Raw genomic sequence first — 9900 nt, 5'->3', positions numbered from 1 at the left:
CTCTGCAGGGCTACTAAGGATGGCCTGACCACGTGACAGATAGACCCTGGTTTTGAGCTGTGTGGGTTGCATGATCACATATTGACTTGTTTTAGTTTTGGCATCACACATGCTTAACTGACTGAGCCACCCAGGCTCACTTTTAAGCCACCCCTTAACTTTCACTTTTAATTAGAACCTTAGACTTTTCACCCTTCCTTTTCACCAGGAAATATGTTAAGCTCTGTGAGTACACAATTGCTGCTTGGAATCTGCAGCCATTCCCTAAGGATGGTGAATTCTGAGTACAGCCCTTAGTTGCCGAAATATTTTTGGAAGTGAGGATGCAAATTCAGAGATGAAACTCTTGCGTTGTGTACAGTGATAAGGTACAGTCAGGCTTCTGTATTGTTAGGGTGGTAGAGATGTATGCAGAGGGTAACAGGGATTTGTGGCTTCTCTGTCTATGCCTTTGTTTACTTTTGGAATTTTATTAGGGTTACTAATTTTATTTTGCTTTTCAAGTTTTAAAATTCCAAATAGTTAACATGTAGTTTAATATTTGTAGGTGTACAATACAGTGATTCAGCCGTTCCATACATTACCCAACGCTCATCTAAAGTGTACTCCTCAATCCCTACCACCTTTTTAACCCATCCCTCAACCTGCCTCCCCCATGGTAGCCATCAGTTTGTTCTTTGTAGCTAAGTATCTTTTTCCTGGCTTGCTTCTCTCTTTTCTCCCCATGATCATTTGTTTTATTTCTTAAATTACACATGGGAGTGAAATCATATGATTTCTGTGTTTTGTGGCTTATTTTGCTTAGCATAACACTACTCAGCTCCATCCATGTATTTGCAAACGGCAAGATTTCATCAGTTTTTATGGATGAGTAATATCCCATTGTATATATATCCAACATCTTAAAAATTTTTGTTTTAACATTTATATTTGAAAGAGCCATAAAGCAAGTGAGGGAAGAGCAGAGAGAGCAAAAGCCAAAATCTGAAGCAGGATCTGAGCTGTCATCACAGAGCCCAATATGGGAATTGAGCCCACAAGCATTGAGATCATGACCTGAGCTGATGTTAGACACTTACCCTACTGAGCCACCCAAGTAGCGCTGTACTACATCTTCTTTTCCATTCATCAGTTGATGAACACTTGGACTGCTGACATTGCTTTGGTATCGGAAATAATGCTGGTATAATCACTGGGGTGATAGTACCCTTTTGAATTGTTATTTTTGTATTTTTTGTGTAAATACATGATAGCACAACTGCTGGTCTATAGGGTAGTTGAATTTTTAACCTCTTGAGGAGCCTCTGTAGTGTTTTCCAGAGAATCCGCACCAGTTTGCATTCCCACGAAGAGTGCAAGAGGGTTTCCGTTTCTCCACACCCTTGCAACACCTGTTGTTTCTTCTGTGCAGTCGGCATGAATCTCTGTTTAAAAAAACCCAAAATGCACTTCAGCACAAGATTGCTAGAACTGATACATGAATTCAATAAAGTCTCAGGATACAAAATCAACATACAGAAATCTGTTGCATTTCTATACAGCAATAGTGAAGCAGCAGAATGGGAACTTAAGTGATGAACCCCGTTTGCGACCGCACTGAAAACAATCAGATACCTAGACACAATCCTTACCTGAGAGGTCAAATGCTTGTAGTACTCTGAAAACTCTAAAACGCTGATGAAAGACATTGACGATGGCACAAAGAAATGCAAAGACATTCCATGCTCATGGACTGGAAGAAAAAATATTGATAAAATGTCGAAACCACCCAAAGAAATCTACACATTTAATGCAATCTCTAGCAAAATACTGCTGGCATTTGTCACAGAGCTAGAACGAACAGCGTAAAGCCGGTATGGAGCCACAAAAGACCCTGACTAGCCAAAGCGACCTTGAAAAACCAAAGCAAAGCTGGAGGCATCACTGTTTTGGACCTGAGTTTGCATTGCACAGCTGTAGTGACCCAAGCAGTATGATACTGCCACCAAAATAGACACACAGATCAATGGAACAGAATAAAATGCCCACAAATGAACCCACAGGTATAAGGTCAATTCATCTTTGATAAAGCAGGAAAGAATATCCAATAGGAAAAAGACAGTCTCTTCAACAAATGGTGCCAGGAAAGCTGGACAACAACATGCAGAAGAATGAAACGGGACTACTTTCTTACACCATACACAAAAATAAGAAAAACAGAGAGGGAGGCAAACTGAAAGAGTCTGTGAAATACAGAGAACAATCAGGGCTGCTGGAGAAGGTGGCTGGGTGGGAGGGTGCGAGGATGGGTTAAATGGCTGATGGGCATGAAGGAGGACACTTCTCAGGGTGAGCACTGGGCGTCAATGGGAGAGATGAATCACTGGGTTCTACTCCTGAAGCCAAGACTATACTTCATATTATCTAGCTTGTGTTAAATAAATTAAAAAAAAAAAACTAAATTCAAAATGTATCCAAGGCCTAAACATGAGACCCGAAGCCATCAAAATCCTAGAGGAGAACACAGGCAGTAACCTCTTGGAAATCTGCCGTAGCAACTTCTTTCTAGATCTGTCTCCTGAGGCAAGGGAAACAGAAGCAAAAGTAAACTACTGGGACTTTATTAAAATAAAAACCTTCTGCCCAAGAAAGGAAACCATGAACAAAATGAAAACGCAACCTACCGAATGGGAGAAGATATGTGTAAATGGCATATCTGATAACGAGTCAGTATCCAATAAGGAGAAAGAGATTATAAAACTCAACATCCAAAAACCCCCAAATAACCCAGTTTGAAACATTAGCATAAGACATGAGTGGACATCTTTGTAAAGAAGACCTCCAAATTGCCAAGAGACACATGAAAAGATGCTCAACATCACTTGTCATTAGGGTAATAGAAAACTACAATCAGACATCACACGTGTGAGACATCTCACACCTGTAAGAATGGCCAATATCCATATGTTTAAATACCATTTGAAGAAAGAAGTTTTGCAGGAGAGTTGAGGTTTTTTGGTTTTTCTTTTTTTTTACCAGGGGGTGGATATGTCATTCTTTGTCTCTGTAAAATTTGTTTCAAATAGCTTTAGATTTATTTATTTTTATATTTAATTTCTTATTATAANCTCTCTCTGACCCTTCCCTGCTCACGCTGTCTCTCTCTCTCCTGGAAATAAATAAAAAAAAAATTAAAAAAAAAAGAGTCTTTGGAGAAAGTTGTAAGATTTTATTGAGTGACTTGTAATGGTGAAGTATCCTTCCTATATGAGAGCATTTTGCATGCTTTCGGCTTCTTCTTGTTTAATCTTTTGATTCTACTTCACCTGTAAGATAGACATAGAGTTGGAAACATTACTCAGCAGAATTTTATTTAGACTAAATTAATGGTATACACAGGACACCATCGTTTCCATTTTATAAGATAGAACGCCAAGCATATACTTTACCAACATTTTTTGAACACTCCATACTTTCTATTGATACAAGAAGTGAAAAAGACACTTCAGGTCAGAACAAATGAAACGAAATGAACCTATTAAAAGGTAGTTTTAATTTTTTTTTTTTTAATTTAGATTCCAGTGACTTAACCTATAACCAGTTGTACTGGGTTCAGGAGTCAAATTCAGGGATTCATCACTTACATAGAACACCCATGCACTCTCCCCACTTGATGTGCCATAGAAACTAGAAACTAAACCATCTCTTGCTATTTTATTACTCAGTCATTTGAGTCTTCATTGGGGAAAGGTTTCATACTGCACCTGTTTTGTAAGATCCACAATANATTCAGAGATTCATCACTTACATAGGACACCCATGCACTCTCCCTACTTGATGTGCCACAGAAACTAGAAACTAAACCATCTCTTGCCATTTTATTACTCAGTCATTTGAGCCTTCATTGGGGAAACGTTTCACACTGCACGTGATTTGTAAGACCACAATAATTTGAATTTGACAAAATTTAAGAACAGATATCAGGGTCTCCATAGAGAAAAACCCACATCAAACAGCGTGTTTTCTTGTTCTCAGCCGCACAGAAATCTCAATTCAGATGTTCAAATTGGATTAAAGATGCTACCTCATGTTAAATAAATCAAACAAAATGGACGATTTTTGTATTCCATATATGCTACCAACAGAACCNTCAGTCATTTGAGTCTTCATTGGGGAAAGGTTTCATACTGCACCTGTTTTGTAAGATCCACAATAATTTAGAATTTGACAAAATTTAAGAACAGGTATCCGGGTCTCCATAGAGAAAAATCCATGTCAAACAGCATGTTTAATTGTTCTCAGTGACACAGAAATCTCAATTCAGATGTTAAAATTTGATTAAAGATGCTATCTCATGATAAATAAATCAAACAAAATGGACGATTTTTGTATTCCATATATGCTACCAACAGAACCACAGAATACAAAAATCAGCAATAAAAAATGAATGCAATATATCCGATTTGAAATCACTAAATATATGTGTCAAGATGGGTTCAGAAGTGAACGGATTCTCCCAGAGTCACACAACTTATGTTAGAGCTGGTATTGGATGCTACACAGTGCCTCAGCATATTTCATATAGCTGGTATTTACTCCAAATGCATTCTGTATTTCTTAAAAGAGGAAATTATAGAAGATTCTGAATTTAATCAGCTATCGTTAAAGTATTTACAGTTTATTCTATTTATAAGTTTACTTACATATTTTAAGAGCAAGAGAGAGTGAGAGCAAGAGCACAAATGGGAGAGGGACAGAGAGAGAGGGAGACTCCCTAGCAGGCTCCATGCTGTCAGCGCAGAGTCGAATATGGGGCTCGATCTCACAAACTGTGAGATCATGACCTGAGCCAAATCAAGAGTCACATGCTTCACTGACTGAGCCACCCAGGCGTCTCAGTATTTACACTTTATAAAAAGGAAATGTTTTCTTATTTTATAATTTAATAAGGCTTTGACCCAATTTAACTCTGTATCTCATAGGGTGTGAGCCAGGCAGTCAGGAAGTTAGGGTCTGAACAACTTGTGAAAGTACCTTTCTGTGTAAAGTCTGTTATTAAAGTATCTAACGGTAAAGGTACATCTACATAAGGAAAACTCTAATATTCAGGAAAAGACCCACATACTTCGCATTCCCAATGGATGACATACCTGCTTCAGGCATTTTCACGGGCTCCACATTTGGAAAATCTGTCCCCGTCACATCAGTGTCAACTTCACTAAATCCTCAGTCGGTGGCAGAGGCAATTTCTGGATACCAGCTTCCAGGTCAGGTCCTTCAAAGACAAAGGTTATCAATTGAAGGAGTGAACATAAAATCTAAGGAACGAGATGATACTATTTATTGTTTCCATTATATGAAATACAAGCCTGTAGACTTCATGTAATTAAAAAAGTGATGATGCAAGGGCGCCTGGGTGGCTTAGTTGGTTAAGTGTCCGACTTTTGCTTAGGTCATGATCTCGCGGTTCGTGGGTCCGAGCCCCGCATCGGGGTCTGTGCTGACTGCCAGCTCAGAGCCTGGAGCCTGCTTCAGATTCTGTGTCTCCCTCTCTATCTGACCCTCCCCTGCTCACGCTGTCTCTCTCTCTCTCTCCTAGAAATTTAAAAATAAAGTGATGATGGAAAGAGGTCTTCACATCTTTGTTTTTCTGTATTATGAAACCTTATTTCAAATAACAATCTAAAAAGAAACCACACTGAATCTACATTGGCATTGTATTACCACAGTGTATTGAGAGTAGAGAGTATCAGCAAATAAATCTTAAATTAACACCATGGACAGGTTTTTTATAAAGTTTTTTTTTATATATTTTGAGAGAGAGAGAAAGAGTGACCCAACAGGGGAGGAGCTGGGAAGAAGGATGGATGGGAGAGTTAGGGGGAGCGGGAGAGAGAGGGAGAGCTCGAGAGAGAGATAAAGACAGAGAGAGAGAGAGAGAATCAGAAACACGTCTGCATTGCCAGTGCAGAGTCCTACACGTAGCTCAATCACAAACTGTGAGCCAAAATCTAGACCTAAGCCCAACGCCAGAGTCAGACACTTAAGTGCCTGAGCCACCGAGGGCCTGCATGTTGCATATGATTTTAATGAAAATGAAAATTTAATTTCTTGAAGTACTAACTGAGTGCATTTGTGGGCCTAGGACAAATCTTATACTAGTGAGATCCATTCCCTATTGTGGCAACCAGAAAGTTCTTTTGTGAAAATTAACCAGTTAGATTTAATTGCCAATTCTGTCTCTATAACTCACGATAAATGAGTCATGTACATGACAAAATATCAAAAATAAAAGCAAAACATTAATGAATCATAGTCAAACTTCAATCTTAACAGTAAGAATAAAGGGAGCAGAGTGGAAAGAAAGCCAAGAGACTTTGTCATGAATCCTAATGTAGAAACCTCTTCCCAGCAAATCCCTAAAATAATCCATGGCCTGAATGACGCCCATAGATCACTGCAAGTATTTGAGGAAAACGCTGCATTGGAAGCTGTTAATTTCCATTTCATGATCATTTTAAGATTCTTTTGATTTCCCTAATCAGAAAAGTATTTAACCATCTCATAAAGACGCTTAAAAACCACACTAATATAGTTTACCAACATGCCAGTTTCCTGAATTATCCAACTTTCCCCAAATATACCATATCAAATGATTCAGCAAAGGAAACAGTGGCTATCATTCCTTGAGCCTTTTTCTGGAGTCTATCTCCTGCTCCACTGAACTTCATTTATCCTGTGGCTGTCCTTAGTTAATTTTACAGTACACATTTTAGTATTATGNCGCATCGGGGTCTGTGCTGACTGCCAGCTCAGAGCCTGGAGCCTGCTTCAGATTCTGTGTCTCCCTCTCTATCTGACCCTCCCCTGCTCACGCTGTCTCTCTCTCTCTCTCCTAGAAATTTAAAAATAAAGTGATGATGGAAAGAGGTCTTCACATCTTTGTTTTTCTGTATTATGAAACCTTATTTCAAATAACAATCTAAAAAGAAACCACACTGAATCTACATTGGCATTGTATTACCACAGTGTATTGAGAGTAGAGAGTATCAGCAAATAAATCTTAAATTAACACCATGGACAGGTTTTTTATAAAGTTTTTTTTTATATATTTTGAGAGAGAGAGAAAGAGTGACCCAACAGGGGAGGAGCTGGGAAGAAGGATGGATGGGAGAGTTAGGGGGAGCGGGAGAGAGAGGGAGAGGTAGAGAGAGAGATAAAGACAGAGAGAGAGAGAGAGAATCAGAAACACGTCTGCATTGCCAGTGCAGAGTCCTACACGTAGCTCAATCACAAACTGTGAGCCAAAATCTAGACCTAAGCCCAACGCCAGAGTCAGACACTTAAGTGCCTGAGCCACCGAGGGCCTGCATGTTGCATATGATTTTAATGAAAATGAAAATTTAATTTCTTGAAGTACTAACTGAGTGCATTTGTGGGCCTAGGACAAATCTTATACTAGTGAGATCCATTCCCTATTGTGGCAACCAGAAAGTTCTTTTGTGAAAATTAACCAGTTAGATTTAATTGCCAATTCTGTCTCTATAACTCACGATAAATGAGTCATGTACATGACAAAATATCAAAAATAAAAGCAAAACATTAATGAATCATAGTCAAACTTCAATCTTAACAGTAAGAATAAAGGGAGCAGAGTGGAAAGAAAGCCAAGAGACTTTGTCATGAATCCTAATGTAGAAACCTCTTCCCAGCAAATCCCTAAAATAATCCATGGCCTGAATGACGCCCATAGTTCACTGCAAGTATTTGAGGAAAACACTGCATTGGAAGGTGTTAATTTCCATTTCATGATCATTTTAAGATTCTTTTGATTTCCCTAATCAGAAAAGTATTTAACCATCTCATAAAGACGCTTAAAAACCACACTAATATAGTTTACCAACATGCCAGTTTCCTGAATTATCCAACTTTCCCCAAATATACCATATCAAATGATTCAGCAAAGGAAACAGTGGCTATCATTCCTTGAGCCTTTTTCTGGAGTCTATCTCCTGCTCCACTGAACTTCATTTATCCTGTGGCTGTCCTTAGTTAATTTTACAGTACACATTTTAGTATTATGCATTTTGTACAAACCATTCACATTTTGATATAAAAACACAGATGAAGGAAGTAAAAAGAAAACAAACATGAAATGAAATTTAATAATGTCTTGATGTGACAAGCAGTCTTTAGCAAGCCACAATCCCTGAACCTTAGTCTCCTTTATTAAAGAACGAGGCTACCATCCCTATGCAAATCCTCTTTATTCCAGATGTTATAAGATATGCTGACTTGGCCTTCTGCACATACTATTAAAAACTGCTTACACTTTTGATGCACTGAAGAAAAAGGCCACACAAAAATGTCCTGAGAAGAACACACTAAACTAGTGAAGAAATGTATACGTTAGTAGTCAACAGTTTCCTCTGATTTAGGAAGGCCAGCATTGGAAGAATGAGGGGAAATTCACTAGAGTGAACAGAGCTGCATACTATACTCTATTCACATTTTCAAGGAATTTTCAGGAAATGACTGAGATTCTCTTCTAATGTTTTGTTTCGTCCTGTTATGTCATAATGCATGATGCAAAAATATACCCTGTGCCGCCAGTAAGCACTCTTTTCCTCTTTACCTTCACCCTGATCCATAGGTGCTTCTGCAACTGCTTTCTCTTTATCAGGAATAATATCCTGACTCTCAGGGGGTGCCTCCTTTTGTTGACGTTGCTCATCACTCGGCTGCTGGACCTAGAATGTGTGTGTGTGTTACCAAATAAAAATTGCATTGTTAATACATAACAATAATATAAACATACAGTACACATTTTGCATCAAATAATAAATAAATATAAAAACACTTAAAAGACATGATTCTATATATGTATTTCCTAAAATGAATATGGCTGTGTATGCATATAATGGAATATTACTCAGTCGTGAAAATGAATAAAATCTTGCCATTTGCAACGATGTGGACAGGGCTTAGAATGTATTCTGCTGAGTGAAAGAAGTCAATGAGAGAAGACCAATCACCATATGATTTCACTCATCTGTGGAACTGAAGAATAAAACAGAAGAACACAGGACGAGACAAGGAAACCTAAGAGGAGAGAGGGAAACAACTCACAAGAGACTCTTAACTGTAGAGACAAAGTGAGGGCTGATGGAGGTAGGTGGGTGGAGGATGGCATAAATAGATGGGTGATGGGCAATAAAGAGGGCACTGCTGATGAGCACTGGGTGTTGTATGTCAGTCATGAGTCACTGAAATCTACTCTTGAAACAAATATTGCACTGTATGCTAAGTAACATTTAAATTATTAAAAAAGTTACTCTTCCCACACTTGGCTACTCCAGAAGAGGCACCCACAAGCACTTTGGAGGCTATTTTACACTGTGCTGGGACGGATATGTACAACCTGTTGTTAATAATCATAACAAGAGTCATAGGGTACATTTCCACAGGCAACACAAGGAGGGACATCTTCTGGTTCAACGTTTCCTGCTCTTTATCAGCAGAGAAACGTTTATCTCTGTATCTGTATGTTTGTATTTCAACATTTTCAGAAAAATAAACTGATGGTATAGAAAACATCAAATACCGAAGTACTCACAGCCACAGGTGCAGCCGGCTGGTTAGCCTCTCGATTACCCTTTGTTTCTTCAGATTTAGATCTTGGTCTCACTCGTGCACTCATATTTCACTCTGAATGTAGGAGATCAGTATTTGGAAAATGTACTCTCAAGGCTAGGTATACCACTTCCAAGGCTAAACGTTTTCATTTGTTTTTACTTTGAAAATACTTTCGAAATCAACCTTGCATTAAGGATACTGTACATGCTGTGGTTGCACCAAATAAATGCTCAAATCTATATAAAAGATCTTTTACTTCAGCCAAACTGGCAATCAAATCACCTT

At 38.4% G+C, this 9900-nt stretch overlaps 1 protein-coding gene across 1 annotated transcript; it reads right to left on the bottom strand.

The window, feature by feature from the left end:
- Positions 1-3193: 3193 nt before the first annotated feature.
- LOC144238576 (putative G antigen family E member 3) lies at positions 3194-9682 on the bottom strand. The gene is made up of 4 exons (XM_077772387.1): positions 9596-9682; positions 8615-8729; positions 5130-5254; positions 3194-3305 (listed from the first exon to the last, which is right to left on the bottom strand). The coding sequence occupies exons 1-3, from the start codon at positions 9677-9679 to the stop codon at positions 5178-5180; spliced, it is 276 nt and encodes a 91-aa protein (XP_077628513.1). The 5' UTR covers positions 9680-9682; the 3' UTR covers positions 3194-3305; positions 5130-5177.
- Between the last annotated feature and the right edge of the window lie 218 nt (positions 9683-9900).

This window comes from Crocuta crocuta, unplaced genomic scaffold (assembly GCF_008692635.1).
Source record: "Crocuta crocuta isolate KB4526 unplaced genomic scaffold, BGI_CrCroc_1.0 scaffold989, whole genome shotgun sequence".
NCBI classification, from domain to species: Eukaryota; Metazoa; Chordata; class Mammalia; order Carnivora; family Hyaenidae; genus Crocuta; species Crocuta crocuta.
Note: the sequence above shows the minus strand (reverse complement) of the source record. Positions and strands in the feature narration are given on the sequence as shown.

Bases quoted from the DNA above. Each gene is read 5' to 3' on its own strand.
- LOC144238576 (XM_077772387.1), bottom strand. From the start codon at position 9,679: ATGAGTGCACGAGTGAGACCAAGATCTAAATCTGAAGAAACAAAGGGT. The intron at 8,730-9,595 runs GTGAGTACTTCG...CACACATTCTAG, and splicing joins AGCCGGCTGCACCTGTGGCT to GTCCAGCAGCCGAGTGATGA. The intron at 5,255-8,614 runs GTAAAGAGGAAA...TTGTCTTTGAAG, and splicing joins ACCTATGGATCAGGGTGAAG to GACCTGACCTGGAAGCTGGT.